Consider the following 18025-nt stretch of genomic DNA (forward strand, 5'->3'; position numbering starts at 1 on the left):
TGGTTTTTTTTTTTTTTTTCCAGTGTGATCTCCAACAGCATACAGCTGTTAGTGCAGGACCTGGATGCAGCCTGTGACCCTGCCCTGACTGCTATGAGCAAGGTAGGGGGTGGATTTGTTTTGGGAGGAGGTAGCCTTAAGATGCTTGTGGAGTTCTTGTTTGCTTTGATTGCTTGATTTCACCACTGACATCCTTTTACGCTGCCTTGACACTTAGCCGTGTATAGAATTCTTGTTGCTTCTTAGAGCAGCAATTGCTGTATTTATAAATATATCCTTCACTCCAAAACCTTTTATTATTCAGATTAGAGCTTTCTGTCTTTTGCAGCACGTTAAAACACACAGACAATGAAATACTTTCTGTAAGTACATAAGGCTTTCTCTTTCCACTCCTAATGCCAGTGAGAGCCTTTAAAAATGGGAAAACTTTTGTTAACATGAAATTTCAAATACACCTTCTCATTTGCTGTATTCTTTGTGTTCTTTGACAAGGAGTTTTCCTAGCCTGCTTGTTTGCGGCTGTGAAATTGAGGTACTCAAAGGGTAATATGGAACTGAGATTGAGCCCTATTGCTTCTGTGATCCTCTCAAGGACATATGGAGCCGTTCCTAGAGAGGCCCATATGATTAGTGTGTCAGGATTTTGTTGCAGTTATGCTGCTGGCTTTTATACGTTTGAAATGCAGAGCTGTGTTTTCTTGCCAAAGTATTGTGAAAACCCAGACTGCTTTAGACAGAGGTGAAGACAACAAAAGTGGATTGAACTATTTTTTTAATTAGAAATATTAAACATAGAGCTCCATTTTTGTAGGATCAACACACTGTCTTGCTGCCATGAATTTTAATAGCTTTCTGCTTTATGATGTATTCCAGCTGTAACTAGCCCCGCCACCCCCAGCTAATATTTGAAGTGGAATGCAGCTGGTAATAGAGCTTGTACATGTTCCAAATGAAAAGAGGATTTCCCCCACACCCCCCCTCCCCAGTAAAATAACACTGTTAGGAAGGGCTTGGCACTTCAGGTGTTGCATGTGTGCCGTGTCAGTTCCTTAGATCTCGTGGACCTATGTAGCATAGTAGTATTTGAATCACTTAGCTCTGACTGTTTATACCCAAGTAAACCACAACCTTGAGAAAGCAGCAGCTGGTAGGCCATTTATTTTTGTCTTTGGAACACTGGTAAAATGCAGCACATGTGATGGGACTGATGATATATAAACAAGTTAAGTGTTATGAAATTAGCTAAATAAATACTTGTCACTTGTGCACACATTCCACTATTTGCATCAGACAGAGTTGCTTTTATGTGATTTTTACTAGGCTTGGGTTTGGTGTAAGAGTTTTTTCCCTCACCCACCTCCTCCCTTTCCTTCAGGGCTGGGTTATTACTCTGACAGTTGAGTAAGAAATGCATGTAATTATTTAAATGCAGACTTAGTATTTGTAAGTGTAAAATTTCAGTCTATATTAAAGGAGTAAACACTGTGTGGCTGATCCATTCCAATTTTCCTGTACTGGGAAAGCATATCTATCTCAAGACCCATACTCCACTAGGGCTCTTCCTTTGTTTAGCTTCTTTTCATTTACTTCATTCTGGTGTCCTCCAAGATTGAACATTCCCAGTCTTTTGTTTGAGTCTGGCTTCTTTTTTTTTTTTTTTTTTTTTTTTCCCTTGCAAAAATGTTCAGTAACTATAGAGGTAAATTAAGAAATACTTAAACCTCTAAATCCACTTTGGCTACAGGCCACTTTGAGAGACTTAGCACAGAAAACAGCATTGTGGATATTGCTTTCAGCTGGGAATGGTGCTCAGTTTCCCTGATTCTTTACCTCATGTGTTCTGGAAGAAATGCTAAATGATGAGAAGGCCCCATATTACAAAGCTTGTGGGTGATAATCTTTACTCAGACTTTAGAGCAGGTATAGAATGATGAAGCACGGCTGTAGGACGGGGAGCTGGGTTGTGAGGTGAGAGAGGAATTTTCCCTAAACGCCTGTTGTCATAATCTGGATAACAAAGTACTGTGAATATGTTGTACTGATCTGTAGCTTAAATTGCCTGGTGTGCTTTATTTTTAATTGTTGGGATGAGGGAACTGCTAATCTGCATGGGATATTTTTGCCCCAGTTAAGTTTATGGATTACACTGGATAAGGCTTGATTTACTTGCTGAATTAACCATCAGTTTATATGTAAAACTGTGCTTGTAAGTGGGGCTGGGGGACATTTTAGTGAGTAGTGTCGATCGCTTGCTGGTTTTTTATATTTTGCTAAAACCATTTGGCACAGCTGCAATTTTCTACTTCCTTACAACTGAGTGGACAACAGCAAGTGCTTAAACATGGAGCTTTAATAAACTCCCCAATACATACGAGGGAAACCCCAAGAGCAGAGCAATCGGGACTGCCAGCTGCTAATTAAAAAGTCAGCGTGAGTGCATTTTAGCCTTTGAGTAAGGTACAGCACGCAACATTGCAAACCAAAACTGGTGGCAGAAAACAACAGAGTGGGTTTCAAAGGCGGCAGTATCCGCTGCCTGCAGCCCGCTGGCTTTCCTCTCCCTTCCCACTTCTTCCTGCATGAGCAGCATGGGGTCAGGGTGCTGGCCTGGTGGTTACGGACACTCCCCGTGCCCCGTCTGCAGCCTGTGATGGTAAGCTGGCAGGTGGGATGCTACTGAGCACGGGGAGGCTTGGAGGCTAATTCCTCTTCCGTTAAATCACGAAGCAACCCCTTTGCTAGAGACCCTTGTCAGTGCTTGACATGGAGGAGGGACCTGGTGGGGTTCCTGGTTTAGCCCTGTCACCCCACTGGGGCCACAGGGACATGTGGGGACAGGGGGACCCACAGCTGGGCAGACCCAGGAGCGCTCTTGAGCCCCCACTACACCCAGAGGCAGCGCAGCTCTTGTCATGTGCCAAACCACCCTAGTTTTGCTCGGGGTTTCTCTTTTTTCCTTCCCTTTTGTAATAAAGTGCTAAACCCTCGACAGCCCAGTGTTTTTGTTGTAAAAACCAGCTCTGAAGGTAGCGCCAGGTCCTGCCCTTGCAGGTGGCCACAGCACCCCATGTCCTTGGGGGGTGCCAGGTGCCTTTCGGCTGCTGCTGGGGCACCCCACGCGCTGGGCTTCTCCCTTTGGCCGCAAGCGCAACGCCTCGCTGCTCCTGTTCCTTGGACTCATTTATTTTCAGCTTGTGTATGTAAACTATGTGGATATCCCAAGAAAAACACAGGGCGAGGGAAAAAGAGGAATACATTTAAAATGACAGGAACAAAGCTTTTACCAGAAGACTTGGGCTCATATTTCTTCTGATGAATTTTCAGTATGTGTACTATTTCTTTCATTGCAGCTACTGGTTGGGGTGTGTTGGTTGTTTTTTTTTTGGGGGGGGTGGGTGTTGGAACACACCCACGTACACACACACAAAGGGCTATTTTTACTGTTCGTGCTTTAAAGGTTTGGTTGTAAAGTATTGCTTTTGGAATGAAGACCAACCAAATGAAAAAGCTACTGTTTTGTTGTTGTTGCAGTAATTCAGCTCAGCGGTCCCTTCCCACTTTCTGGCCATTCCCACCGTGTGGGGATGGTCTGTTGGTGGAGAATCGCTGCCTGTCAAGAAGGGCCAGGGCTGGGAATGTGTGAATCCGTCAGGGAGACAGGCACAGCGGATTTTCTTCGCATATGACAAGTACCATGAGGAGTAGAAAAGTGGTTGGCTCTTAAGTAATTTTCCAATCAAAAATAAGGCGGAACAAAAACCTGTAGAGCAGGTGATGAGATGTCCCTTCTAGCTACCTGGGCGATGTGAGATAAGCAGGTTGGGGTTTTTTTGGTTTGGTTTACATAAAGACAGTTTTGGTAGGACACGTGTAGACTCTCTCAGATACTGTGATTTTGCAAAGAATTTGGCTTCTCTTGCCCATTAAATCACTTTAAGCTGCATGTTGTTTGGATGGAATGGAATCGGCTGGGTTGCAGGGGGCAAAGTAGCCATAATTAAATTAAAACCAGGAATAAAAAAACTTTACATGCAGAATCCAGAACTTGAGAAAACAAGTTTGAGGACAAACACCCCCCCTCAAAAGAAAAAGCTCATCTTCTGCGTGTGCCCAGTTTCCTATCCAGATTTCTTATCTCTTTTCCTCCTGTTTTGTCTCCAGCATGAGAACAGCATCTCCAAACATTTGGAGCACGTTGCAGAGTGTGCACGTCTCTAAACAGTAGCAGAGTTAAGAACACTTTTCTGGACGCTTGTGTTGCTCAGTGAGACTGTTACATACATGGATGCTTGGCCAGGTCTTACCCTGCCCAGTTACCTTTTGGGTTTTGTGCTTTTCCCCACTTGATTTACTGTGTGCTCCCTGTGTACTGCAGATGAGGCTCAGAGAAGGTCAAGGGAGTTGCACATCTGGCTTACAGGGGCTGTTCTGCTGCATTTCTGCTGACGGTAAATGAAAACAAAATGGGAGGTTGAGTAACTTCTTGTTTTGTATATTTTTACATATATTTGGGATGAGCTGAAGTTGGCATCCTAGCTTGTACACCCAAAGTGCTTTCAGTGTGAGCTGCGCTGGTGTAGAGTGCTTTGGACTTTAAGGCTATTTCTACCTCTTCCATCTATCTGTCATCAGTCTCACCAGTATTAAAGTTTTGGCTGCCATACAGGAATCCAGACTTTGCAAGCTTGCAGATATTTTCTCAAATGCCTGTAATCAGGATTTATATGGGCACTTCATCCCAGCAAACTGGAAACTGTTAAATATTAAGGCAGTCTGGCATGCTCTGAAACCTTTTTTCATCCTAACGGTCCCCGTTCGTGTAAGTTACCGGTCACAATCTCTCTGCCCTGGTGCCAAAAGGGCTGTTCTGGGTTTTCTTTGTATCTTGTTATAGAAGGGTTTTGCTCAGTCAGTGTAGTGACGAAGAACTTGACCTTGGTGGTGAATTGCTGGAGCAGTCTCTTGATGATTCCTTAGAGATCTTTTGGCAGGAAGTTCATACAGTTTTCCTTACCTGTTGCTTGAATCTTAATGATTTAAACAGTCTTTTTGGTTGTTTTTTCCCGTTTGTGCAGATGCAGTGGCAGAACGTGGAACACGTTGGTGACCAGAGTCCTTATGTCACCTCAGTGATTCTCCACATCAAACAGAACGTCCCCATCATCCGTGACAATCTGGCCTCCACGAGAAAGTATTTCACTCAGTTCTGTATAAAATTTGCAAAGTAAGTTAGCAACGTGGCACAGAGTTTATCAAGCTCTCTGGTTCTCACTAGTCTGTTTGTACATGATTGTTTGCTCTCTAGCTTGCAGCATCAGTGGCTGTTAGTGTCTGGGTGAAGACCCTCTCCACCCAAGGAGAGCACACAGGGAGGTGGGGTAGGGTAGCAAACGCCAGCAGCTGCTGGCAAGGTTAAAAGATCCTTCACTTTCTTGTCTCAAGTTTCCTGCTGAGGCAGATTTTCTCAGCTATTTCTATTGATTGGTTCCTCCTTATGTGCCTGAACCATCCCATAAAATATTGTGATGATCACTGTCTACTCTTTGCCAAGTACAGAACATTTTGGGTTGGACATATTTAAAAGGCTTTGAACATCTGAATGTAGACATGACTCTTGCTCTGGGAACCTACTTTCCTTGCAGTGATAAGAGGCTGTGGTGCTTCCAGGTACTGAGAAATTTGGTGCATCATCTGCCCAAAAATAACTTTTCTAATAACTATAGCGCTGTAAGGAGGGCATGTGTGATGAGTCTGTTCTGCCTTCACAGTCTAAAAGCTGCTTTTCTGTGCAAAAATAGTTTAGTAAGGAGGGGAAACAGACATTCAGATTTGGGGGGTAGTATGTGTGTCTTCCTGGCAAGTCACTTAAAGTTGAGCAGCATGAAAGAACTGGAAGAGGAGGCAGAAATACCCCTTGCCTCTGGATTCAGGGTTGAGGGTGCAACCCTCCAGCATCTCTTGGACACCCGAACTTTGAAGCTATGTGTCTGACACAAAAATTCAGTTCTTTGGGAAGATACTTTGAACTCTTCCCTACTTGCCTGTGGCCAGCTGAGTTTTACATGCCAATGCCCCAAGAAGAACCCTCAGGAGGACTCTGCCAATTGTAGCTGCTGCTTTTGGTGTTGCATGTGACTGTGCTAGTAAACTTGAGAGCAGTACCATGCATATCATGTGTCACTCTAAAATACGTTAACGTTTCATTCATCTGTAATAAGCTAATCATCCTGAAATAAACGCTATGGCCTGGCAGTTGCTGTTTGGGTTTCAGGCTGGAGCTTCAACTCCTGCTTCGGCAGGGGAGGATGCAGTAGGCTCTCCTGAGAACTGTTAGTTTTCGCAGCAGGGAGACTGGCCTGAGAGTTTCATTCCCCCTCTCTATCTCAGGGTACTCATTACTTTGCATTAAGGAGCAGTTGCTGATAAATCATATTATGACGTTGCCCATAATCACTGTTTGAAGTGCTGTCTCAGTGAAAATTTATTGCACTTAAGCCTTCTATGTGGTTACGCTTGAATTTTATATTGCTAACATGGTGATGAATAAAAAAACCCCATTTACTCAGCTGTTCACAGCACACTCTTAATACCTCAGCTTAGTTGCCTCCCTTTTAACTTTATTGCTAAGCACATACCAAGTAAACTCCAGATAAAATACCCAGCTCTCACATTTGAGTAAAGTTCACATCTCAGCTGAGTGCCATCCCAGCTTGTTCTACAGAAGAGCACAGAAACCTGCAAAACTGCCGCTCCACTTCAAGGCCTTTTTTAAGACAGCTACGGCTCTGATCAGCAGCATGCTAAAATTAAGGCACAGTCCTGAATTCACTGGGCCATGGATCAGGTGCAGAAATTAAAATCTGGTTCCTGAAGATGGGTTTTGCCAGATCGTTTTTAGAGTCCTGTACAACCTGGTTTTAAGGAGAAGTAGCTCAGTGGTAAGGGCGTGCTGATCCACTTAAAATGCTTATGACATTTTAACGCATACAAACATTTGTACTTTTGAATCTCTGAGTTCTCATGGAATGTGCTGGTCTGCCCAGTGTAAATACCTGGCTTTTTGTGTGCTCCACAACACTGAAAATCCTTTTAACAGGCATTGTGCTTCCCCGTATGTTAATGCCTGTATCTTTTTGAACTGCCAGCCACTTCTCAGCTCTAATGGATTGTGTAAAGCGCTAGTGTTGAGTTACAGGACCACAGGGGAGAAGGCATCTAAAGTCACTAAATTTAAAACTGAGGGATCTGAGCCAAGTCTGGAAGAATTAAAACGGCCATCAGAAATGGCATCAATCCTCTGAACTCATTTGTCATTTTTGCTTTGTTTTGACCAATATGCAACCCTTACTGCCTTGAAACGGTGAGAAGCAGCCAGCTTTCCAGGAGGCATTTGCAGGCAGGGTGAGGGGCTCTCTTCTCACTGCACCTCGGTCTTTATCCTTTGAAATAAAAAACCGCAGCGGTGAAGCCGTGGCTGCTGCACCGGGATGTGTTTGGGAAGTGTGACCTGACCTCAATGAGGAAGAGATTAGAACTGAGAGACAGGAAAAACAAACAGCTCTCCCACTCGCCAGAAAAGCAGCTCGTCCATTACAAACAGCCAAGCGTGGTGGGTCGCTGCAGCAGGCATCCTTCCAGTCGCTCTGGCCTTTGCACCATGCTTTCAGTGAGAGGAGTTAGGTGGAAGGAGATCATGATGAAGAGGCTCCTGGAGGTTTTGAGGCAGTGAGCTGAGCTAAGCCTGGGCAAGCCTGCAAGAGCTGGTCACCACCTTGGCGGGTGGCATAAAGCTGGAAACCCTTCTCAGCTGTAATGACTCAGTAACATCAGGATGCTTTGAACGATGTCCTGCAGTAGCTCATCTCCCGTCGGACAGACAGGCTGTGGTTGCATCTCTGTCTGCCTTGCTTAGCAAGGCATTGTGTTCGATGCATCATCCATGCAGGGGATTAGGAAAACACAGGCTTTGGCAGAGCCACTCCCGTTGGATGGGAGCCTCTCAGATGCTGTGGTTTCTGTGCTTTAAGTTCCCAAGCTGTCTTGCACTGCTTTATTATTACACTGGGGACTTGTCTGCTTCTATGGAGGGTTTGCTAGATTCAGTTTTATAGCTGAAACTGTAAATGAATTCTGGCATCCAACCTCGTTCTGTGGATGTGCAGGGAGTAAAGGCATTTAGAGTACAAAACCTCGTGCAGAGCATTACCATTGAATATGCACGTATTATTTGCATCAGGATTGCCTGCTGTATGCTAAGAGAGCCAAGTGCTGAGTCCAGCCTAGGCAAGAGACTCCAGCCAATTTTTCAGTTAAGTGCAACTGCTCTTGATGGTCTGTGCCAGTCCAAAAAAAAGGAAAAAAAAAATAAAATACCAGAGCAGCCCTTGGATCTTATGGTTTGTCTTGTCTGTCCTGCTGGAGTTGAGAAGCTGTTTCCAATAAGGCAGCGTGAAATAACAGGCATGTGAGGATGGAAGGTCGCTTTACCCTTCTGCATTGATGGTGGGTGGCCATCCTAAGGGGCCTGGGAATTGTTTCGTGCAAGACAGGATGCTGTCAATGGGAGACCGTGTGGTTATATAGAAAAGAAGATTAAGAAAAAGGGGAGGGGGTCCTTTGGCTGCTGGTCTGCCCCCCTGCAGAAAGAAGGGCTCACCCTATTTCTCATACACAACATGAGCATTAGCTCCATGCCTGACCTTAGAGAGGGGAAGGAGAATTGGACCTACATGCAAGATCAAAGGTACAATTAATTTCTTCCGCTCTTCTGCTCGTAGCAAGCTGCTGCATCCAGAGCTGCTACCGATTGATCATTTCACAGGATCACCTAAGCTCCAGCTGTGCTTGGCACTTGCTCTCTGGGAATTAGTTATACACCTGAAAAATGGAATTCTAAACCAGAGAAGTTGCATCTCTGCTGTAATGCTTTCGTGCAAGAGGAGAAGGGGCTTGTTTTCCTCCTCGTATTTGTACTTTGTTGCCAAGATTGTTTCTCTGGTGGCCAAATTCAAAACTGTTTGGGGCAGCCCAGTAGCTGATTCTCAACAGCAGTTTGAAATTGTTCTCCTTGACATTTCTCCAGGAAAAGATGATTCACTTGAGAGAGGTCGTGGCTGTGTCTGAGGGAAGGGGAAGGGAAGGAGCCTTTGCTTGGAAGGACTCTTCCTTGAACCATTTCTTTCAATTTGCTCAGCAGCTTGGCATGCTCTGTGCCTGAGTTACACTTTTGTCATTCTTCCCTGAGAAAGGGTGAAAAATAAATGTCCTGGCTTAGAAAACAGGTGGCAGGACAAACAAGATGCTGTCCGTGCTCCTTGTTTTGTGGGAAGGAAACAAACAGCTTGACAGATGCAAGGGGGAAACCATGCTGAACTTAGATCATCACCATAAACAGCACCTCATTCAAAAGGGCAGAAAACAGACCGACTTGTATGAACTTAGGACAGAGCCATTAAAATGTAAGACCTGCCACCAGGTCATGGACAAGGTCCTGGAAACGTGAGCCCTGGAGGCATTCAGCCAAAGAAGGCTGTGTGAAAGAAATGGAGTAGATTAAAAAGCAAGGCAGCAAAAGGAAGGCAAGAGTTATGAGTGGTATGATCTAAAATCAAGAAGCAAAAAGTTGAAACCAAAGCTGATGCTCTGGAGTACGTTGTCCAAGGTGGCAAATACTGGTCTTCCATCTTTGCCACGTTCTCCCCAGTTGAGTCTATATACCGTAGTTGTTTTGCTGAGTCTGAAGTCTGCATTAGTAGAGTAATGGTGTTTTCCTTTTCACAAAACTTTTTCTTGTCTTGGTTGTGTTGGCCTGAAGCTTTCTGGAAGAGTGCCTTTCCAGGGCCCAGCAGACCTCCAGCCTTGGCTGGACCTCAAGTTCACTGTCTAATATGCGTGTTATGGAATTACTTGTATGCAGTAACATGTAGGTTCTGGCTACAATTGAGATACTTCCACTCCATGAATAGCTCTACTAATCCTGACATGTTGCTGTTTTTATGATGTACAATAGTTTGTTTGCTTGTTCTTGACCTTGTACTGCAGTACTTCATATATAGTTTATAGCAATTTGTTTACATAGAGATGTGTGCAGCTTCTCAATTAACTTTGAGATCAGTGTGGATTAAAGCAAAAGAAATGTACCTAGGGTTTGGGGTTTTTTATTTAGTATACTTAATGTGTCTGGGATCAGCTTGAGAACGAGGCACTTCCAACGTCTTTGTGGAAAGCCATCCTGGTTTGTTTTTTGCATGGTTTGTTTACCACAGAAGACTGCCTGACTCCAAATATTCACATGTAATTGTGTCATTTTGTATCTCTTCTCTGCAGCTCCTTCATTCCCAAGTTCATTAACCATCTCTTCAAGTGCAAACCTATTAGCATGGTGGGCGCAGAACAGGTAAGGAAAAGTAGCTGCATTGGCTGCTGTATTTTCTGACTTTTGGGTTCGAGAAGGCAGTTTTTGGTAAAAAGGGGCAGAAAGCTGAGCTGCGTCTTGAACTCTGGTGCAGCTGAGGCAACAGGGATACACTCTGGAACCGGGCAGAGTGGACCAGGTTTATAGGGATCCTGCTGCAGTTGAACCGGTCATGTGAGAGGGTTCCTAGCCACCTTCCCAAGGAGAGGAGTTCTCGCTTTGCCACTCCCAGTAACAATAGCACAGAACAACAGATCTCTTACATACCTGTCTTAAGGTGTCATGATGAGATTGTCTTCAGTGTGCTCACACAAAGGAAAAGAAGGTTGCTCGTGGCAGAAACGATTGCAAGCAGCTCCCGTGTCCTTCTCAGAAAGACTGTGTGTTTTCTGTCCCATCCTTTCTCAAATCTCCCTCTGCTGCTGCTGTGCCTTCTCCCAGGGTTAAACTCAAGCCTGTTGCTTCTCTGCTCAGAAGAGCTGGGGCACGGTCAATGCATAGTCTTTGGATGGTATGTTCTGCTGCTTTTCTCCCCTTGAAGAAGCACCAGGGTGGAGAGGACCTGTGCAGTAACGGCTTTAATGCTTAGTTCATGCATGTGTCTGCTCCTTGAAAGAAATTGATGTAGGAAGCATTATTTGGAGGGGAAGTGAGACAACAGGAAAACTTTACCAAAAAACCAACAATAGCCCCAACCCAAAACCCCAGGTGTCCAGGCAGTTTCTCACCTCAGGTAGTTTAAACACCAATACCTTTTTTTTTTTTTTTTTGATAATTGTTGAACATAAAACACACACAGTGCTTGGTCTCATGTGACCGTGTGTATGCCAAGAGTAGGTTGGTTCCTAGGTGTTCCCCGCGTGGGCCCAGTGACGGCGGTGCTCAGCACCATGTGCCCGCGGTGGCAGCATGCCAGCTCCCAAGCAGAGCAATGCCAGGTCCTCCCAGGGACTCTAAGCGCTGCTCCCAGGTGCTGGCTCCTTCCTCTCTGAGGAATTAAAGCCGTGGGAGCCCAAGGGCTCCTCCACAGCCTGATGGCGGTTTTGCTAGAGCCTGCATCCTGGCTGAGTTCCAGTGAGTGCAAATAGGTTTTTGCCTCCTCCAGTTTGCACGCTAGTTGTGGCTGGCTGCTGTCTTCTTCCCAGAGGTGTGGGAAGGATGGGGTTGTGGAGGCGTAGCTCAGTGTTTTCTCTATTCTGTCCCAAAAAATTGCTAAATGAGGGCCCGGGGTTTGGTGGGAGTTTTGAATGTCACTAGGCAAGTGATGCTGCAGTGCCTGGAAGGCAGGACCTTTCCTGCATAAATGCCTTCCAGGCCTGGCTTCCTCAAACATTGCAAACACACAAGTGGCGGGGAAGAGTCCTTCCCACCTCTGCGACTGAGTAACTGAGACCCACAGAAGCAACAACGCAACCCCTGGGGCTCGGGACTGCCCAGCTTTCTCCCAGGAACCTGCCTCCCTGTTGCTCTGTGAGAGCTGTAGATACCGCAAGACGGTGAGGTGCAGCCTCAGGGAAGGAAGGACGCTGAATTATTGCCACTCAAATTAATGTTAACATTTCTGTTGAAACACTGCCCCTTGTCAGAGCCCCCATCCCTGCGTTGCACGTGGGTGGGAAGCACAGGGTATTTATTGTCTTGAGACCATGGGTGCAGCTGCAGGGCTGGGACCCTTCATCTCCCACCCTGTGGGCTGGGACCCCGCTACTCTGTGAGGATGATGTTTGGATGAGGCAGGCTTTCAGCTGTTCCCTGCACATACGGCTGTTCCCCTGTGGGCTAATTAGGAGGAAAAAAAAAAAAAAAAAAAGCAAAGCAAAATCATCCCTAATGGGACTGCCGTGAACTTCAAATCAGTGCCTTAAAAGCTGCTTGGGTTTTAGGCATCAAAGATGGGTTCTGAGCAGTGTGTGTCTGCAAAATGAAACTCGAGCTTTACATCAAAACCTTCCTCTTTCTTAATGGAAAGCAAATGAGTGAAGCGCGGTTCCTGCTCATCTTGTGCGATGAGCAATAACCTGAGAGTGATTAAATGAAGTCTCTCTCTCTTTTTTTTTTTTTTTTTTTTTTAACAAGCATCTAAAGTTATTAACCGATTGCCAGCAGTGGGCTTGTGTCTAATGTTAAAAGGTTTTAATGTCACTGTATTGGAATAACAGGCCCAATTTGCTGCTTTAAAGCAGGCTGGGAAGGTTTCTATTAGCCTGATTCACAATGAATATATCTCATTTTAAGTGGGACATACCTTCCTGGGGTTAGATGTACAGAGGTCTTCAGAAGCTGATGTCCTCTCTCTCCACAGCATGTAGGTCCTCAATTGCCTTAGCATCTTTTGAACACACCCCTGGTCACCCATTGGCATCTTCCTGCACCGGTTTCTCTCCTTTGGTGCAAATGTTGCTGTGGAATATGCTTTCCTGGCCTTCCCAGTCCTAAACACAGCTTTTCTTGCTGTTTGCTAATAATCATGTTTGAAATCTGGGCACCAGAGTGGTATTTATGGAGGTGTTCAGTGTGGGGAACGAGACCTACGAGGTTTCGCTTTCTGTGTTTGTGTCTCTAACGTAACAACAGCTCTCAGTCTCGGAGACCTGGAGTGGATAATGAGGGGAAATAGGGTGAGGGGACAGAGCCTGTGAGTGCTGTGGCTGTGGGAAAGGCTGCAGAGTGCACAGAACTCCTATTAGACATGAGCAAGTTTATGTGGGAAAGATGTGTATTCCCCAACCATGGAAAAATCTTCCATCTACGGGATCCTTCATAGACACACAGGAATCCAGCTATGACAGCCTGAGTTGACATCAGGCTCCAGCAGCTCCTGGGTGCACAGAGCTGCTGGTTTATGCTGTGGTTTCCTAGCTTCCCAGGACAAGATTGATGGCAAAGCATGAAACAGGCAGCGCACAGCAATGATACGCTGCCGCAGATAACAGGGTCCAGATTTGAACTGGCGTGACCCACCACCCCTCCTCCTCGGCTCTGTCCTTTGTATTTGAACTGAATTCCCACGTGTGCTGAAAGCCATACCAGAAATGCTCGTATTGTGTGCGGTGATGGCTGGGGGGTTCTGCAATGCCCGTGATGTTGTGTATCGCTCCAGAAAAATGAACTTCCACCTGCTCCTGAGAGCCCCTCTGTAGGGAACGCACTGGGTATGCTGACAGCCCAGCAGGCTTTCACACTCGCTGCTGTAGAAATAAATTGTGCTACTCTTCCTCTAGTGTGATTTCAGATTTCTGTCCACTAGGCTTGTCTCCCCTCTTCAGATGTACCTTGTATAATCAGAAGAGTATGGTATTTGGGGTAATTTTGCTCTAAGAAACCCTAACCTATAGCGTTTTGTCATCAGACAGTGCTTTGTCTGGGCTAAATTTCAGGCTGCTGGTTGCTGCTTATTTAGCCACTACTCTAGTGAAAAACAATGTACAGGCTGTGTGTTTCAGTCTGCCACGGAGCACAGGCTATTGAGCCGTTCTCAGCGTAGCTGTACTGTGTTGTAGTTTTCTTTTTAAAGAAAAAAAAACCCAAAATCAAGTGGTTAAGTAAATGCAGAAAACCTGACCCAGTGGGTGGCTGGATGCAGGAGGAAGCATGGTGTTAATTCATTTGACCTCAGTATTTAAATAATGTTACAGCTACAGGTAATTGAGACTGTTTCGCTTTATGCTGTCCAGGGGAAGAGGACTGGAAATCCATGCCTGACGTGCCAGATCTTGAGCTGCCATAAGTCATTTCAAGTCAGCAGAGCAGTGCTCTGTTAAAATCAACAGATGGTGCTGACACGTAGCCACGGGTGATCGTGGCTCCTTGACTCTCATTACGTGGGTCAGTCCCTCCTGTTCCTGCAGAACCATTAGCAGGACTTCTTCCAATGTGGGAAGTATTAGAGTTTTAAGGATGTTGGATTATAACAGCTAACGGAGCTTGGGAAAAGGGACCTGAATAACAGGGTGCGATTAACTATTGCAGCTGCTGCTGGACACTCACTCTCTGAAGATGGTTCTCCTGGATCTGCCCTCCATTGGGTCCCAAGTGGTGAGGAAGGCTCCTGCCAGCTACACAAAGATAGTGGTGAAAGGCATGACTCGGGCTGAAATGATCCTGAAGGTAACTCAAGACTTTTGATAACCTGCCAGCCAGACTGCTGGACTGGGAATCAGAGCAAGCAAATTCCAGGGGGCCCTTCCTTTAGAACGCGGCAATCTGCAATTGCACATGAACGTATGCGAGCTTGTCCGGGTGCGCTGCCAGCTGTTCTACAGAACTGGCTTAGTTGCCTTGGGTTTGCCCCCACTCTCCTTTAAGATTGCATTTGAGTTTTCACCCTCGTTTTTCAAGGTAACCAAGGGCTCAGGTTCTGCTCACTAGGAGAGCTGGGGCGCTAGATTCCCTCAGGAGCTTGTGAAAATGAGAGCTAGCATCCATAAGTGTCTGCCACAGGGCAAACCCTCCAGTTCAGGTTACTCCAGGCCTTTGTGCAGACTCCATCGCACAGGGAAGCCAAGCCGTGCTTGAGTCACCTGTTTACTGTCTAGTGTAACAGCCAGTGCAAACATGTCTGGGTTACTGTATTCACCAGAGTCCTTTTTCATTTTCCAGACCTGGTGCCTGGAAAATGACCCAAAAGCAGTGTGTTGTCTTCATAAAAAGTAACAAGCAAAGCAATCTCCCCTTCCCCCCTGTTGCTGGCATAAGAATTTGGGTTCAATCCCAGGAGAAGGCATGGGAGCTGTGCAGTTGTACCCTCCTGGGCCATGGGATTGCCCCCTGCTCACTAGCAATGCTGTGAAGATGTTCCTGCAAGTGAATTAGTGGGACCTGGGGTCAGGCAGGACAGGCAGCTGCCAGCCAGACCTCCTGTAAAGCACAGCCAAGGCAAGGAGGAGGTGCGGAGCCCGGGCTCTCCTTGCTTGCCTGCTGCTCACTGTGGCTTTGCTCCCATGCCCAAGGTAATGTCACAGCTGAGTTCGTGTTCTGCGTTCAGAAATGAGTTCTACAAATCCATGCTTTTGGGGTAAGGAGACTGAGATGTTAGTGGATACATTAAAGCAAGTCTAAATTTTCTTAGAAATGACCTGAAGAAAAATACCGTGGTACTGCAGACAGCAGGGCAGGGGAGATTGGTGCTTGTTGCACACAGAAATGGGTCTCTCCTTGGAGCTTGTATGGAAATCAGAAAAGTAATGGAGTTGATTTGTCTACCCTTAACATCACATTGGCTTCATAGGGATTGAGGTGAAAGCAGTATAGGAAGCACCTCAGGCAGGGAGTGCAGGCTGCGGAGTGCTGCTGCTCCTCAGGCTGTGCTGTAGCAGCGTGGCTGCTTTTTTCAGACATCCTCGGCTTGCCCTGCTGCTGCATAAAGCGCTTCTGCTGGCCCCAGCTGAGGGCTCCCTGTCAGTGTAACTAGTAATTCAACAGCAGTACGCTTCTGGTGCTCAGTGCTCCACAGAGCTGTTTTACAAAATAAGGCCCCGTGTAACTGGCAGGCGATGGGGCTGAATGGTTCGCTGGGGCAGGTTTATTAGTCATAGTGACTGAATAGATCACCCTGGATCTAGGTGAGCCACGTGCAGTGTTTGGGGCTGGTGTCAGCACCCATTTCTTGGGTTTGGGAGAAAAAAAAGCGCCTCTCAGAAGTGCCTGCCCCTGCTGGACCACCGGTATTTCTGCAGGAAGGTTTCCTAGCAAGAGCCTGGAGCTGACTGGTCGTCTCTGGCCATTCCATTTGCCTTGTGGGTTGTCTCTTTTTATCAGTGCTCAGGCTCTCCTTGCTGTTTCCAGATTGTACAATAAAGAGCCTTCTCTCATAGAGCTATTTCACTCCATCAGAAGCACAGGCCAATTCGTTCCTCCTCAGTTCAGGGCTCTCCTGTCTAGTACCGAGGTGGCAGAAGCGATGCCTGTGTTGCGTACGATCCCACCGTACAGTAGCATGCCCAGTCTTACACCAGTGCAGCTAGTTCAGTAGGAGCATCGTGGAGCCGTAGATGGTACAAACACATTCAGCTAAGCCCTACAAACACAGATGCAAGTGCGGGGTGGGGGGGGCATCAGGGTGCGCGTGTTCTGCAGAGCTGTTTCTGGCTACGCTGTCTGAAGTTCCAGCTTTTCATCTTGGCAGAAGATTTTTACAAGGGCTGTAAATTAAGGATTTATAAGTGTATACATGGCTATGATGTTTCATTGGTCTGAAGTGCAGGGAAAGAAAGAAATGTCTCTGTGACAGAATACAGTGTGGGGTGAGCTGGGTCAGTGGAAACATATGGAAATGTTTTCAGAGGCAGGGAAGAGTCTGGTCCTGTGCTGTTTCTGCCCTGCATGAGCACACACATTCACACACACACACACACTTCCCCAGAAAGATGGTTTTGCTGCCCAGCATTATCAAAAGATGTGTTCTCCATGGAGCTTGCTGCTTATGTAAGGAAAATACAACAATGAGTAATCATCTTTCCAGCTTCAAGGCTATTTGAATTTTTTTTTCCTGACTTGACCGTTGCTGGGACTAAGAGGGTATGTGCTCCAGGGCAGATGTCAGCAGGGCATTCACAACTGCATCCCAGTCTCTCCAGAGGAGCGTACAAGAGGAGCTGCACCAAAGGGCAGGAGCAGCTGCGTGCGGCACTGCTCACCCATTGGGTTACGTGCCAGGAGCAGGACTGCACAGCAGATTGCTCTGACCCACGCTGTCCTGGGGACGGAGGCAGTGACTGCAGAGTGTTGTCAGATTCCCCCTGTGACAGACTGTCTCTACCCTGCCTCTGGGCAGGAGGGAACGAGAGGGACACGCAATCCAAGCGAGGGTCTGGACTGTGTCCAGGCTGCCTGATCTGCTGGGGACTTTCGAAGTGTCACCACCACCAGCAGTGCTGCCTTCTTCCCCCAAGCAAGTCCCCAGCTAGCCTTCCCCATGCAACAAGATAAAATCTTGAGCTTTGACAATACGCCAGCGCCTGCCAGCCCACAGGCCACAGACAGAGTCCTGCTGCTCTTTGAAATAGGATACGCAGCCCCTTGGGTCCGAGAACCGCTGCTCTGTGGAAAGAGACCCCCTCCTGCTCCCTGCTCCTTACTTCACTCACCTTTACTTCTCAGTTATTAGCAGCACGTACAGCCTCCTCCTTAAGCATTTTGTTTTAGGAGAAGCCAGTCCTGCTGTCAGCTTGTGTGCCTGAGTTGACTACACGTTGGCTTTAACTCGTAGAATTTGTCTGATCTTTTTTTTTTCCTGTCTTGGCAGGTAGTTATGGCTCCGCACGAGCCCCCAGTTGTGTTTGTCGACAATTACATCAAGCTCCTTGCTGACTGCAGCACCGACACTTTCCAGAAGATACTAGACATGAAGGTTAGAAACTATCCCACAGAGTTTCTGCTCGTCTGCTAGCACTGCATGGAGATTGTTGGTGCTTTTTTTTGGAGTAGAAATATAGATGGGTTTTGGAGTGGGAAAAGCACTCTAAGGCAAGTGTATCCTCTGTACTCTGAAAGTCTGTGGATTTGCTACTGAGGAATAGCTTTTCAGTTCACTTCACATGCTCATACCTGCTCTGGCTCCTGGGGCTGAGCCCAGTTGTCTTGGGATCATCCAGAGCTCTATGCACAGCTCTT

The 18025-nt window shown here is 46.5% G+C and overlaps 1 protein-coding gene across 5 annotated transcripts in view; it reads left to right on the plus strand.

Annotated features, from left to right (window-relative positions):
* Positions 1-18025, plus strand: part of VPS53 (VPS53 subunit of GARP complex) — a 67445-nt gene that overhangs the window by 46341 nt on the left and 3079 nt on the right. For 4 of the 5 annotated variants that reach the window (XM_040617879.1, XM_040617915.1, XM_040617897.1 and 1 more), the window contains 5 exons: positions 24-102; positions 5076-5224; positions 10327-10396; positions 14384-14521; positions 17658-17762. In XM_040617879.1, the coding sequence (XP_040473813.1) occupies positions 24-102; positions 5076-5224; positions 10327-10396; positions 14384-14521; positions 17658-17762 (541 nt within the window). Of the gene's footprint in view, positions 1-23; positions 103-5075; positions 5225-10326; positions 10397-14088; positions 14359-14383; positions 14522-17657; positions 17763-18025 lie in introns of those variants that run through there. The other variant, XM_040617906.1, reaches the window with a different exon arrangement.

This window comes from Falco naumanni, chromosome 1 (genome assembly GCF_017639655.2).
Source record: "Falco naumanni isolate bFalNau1 chromosome 1, bFalNau1.pat, whole genome shotgun sequence".
Taxonomy (NCBI): Eukaryota; Metazoa; Chordata; class Aves; order Falconiformes; family Falconidae; genus Falco; species Falco naumanni.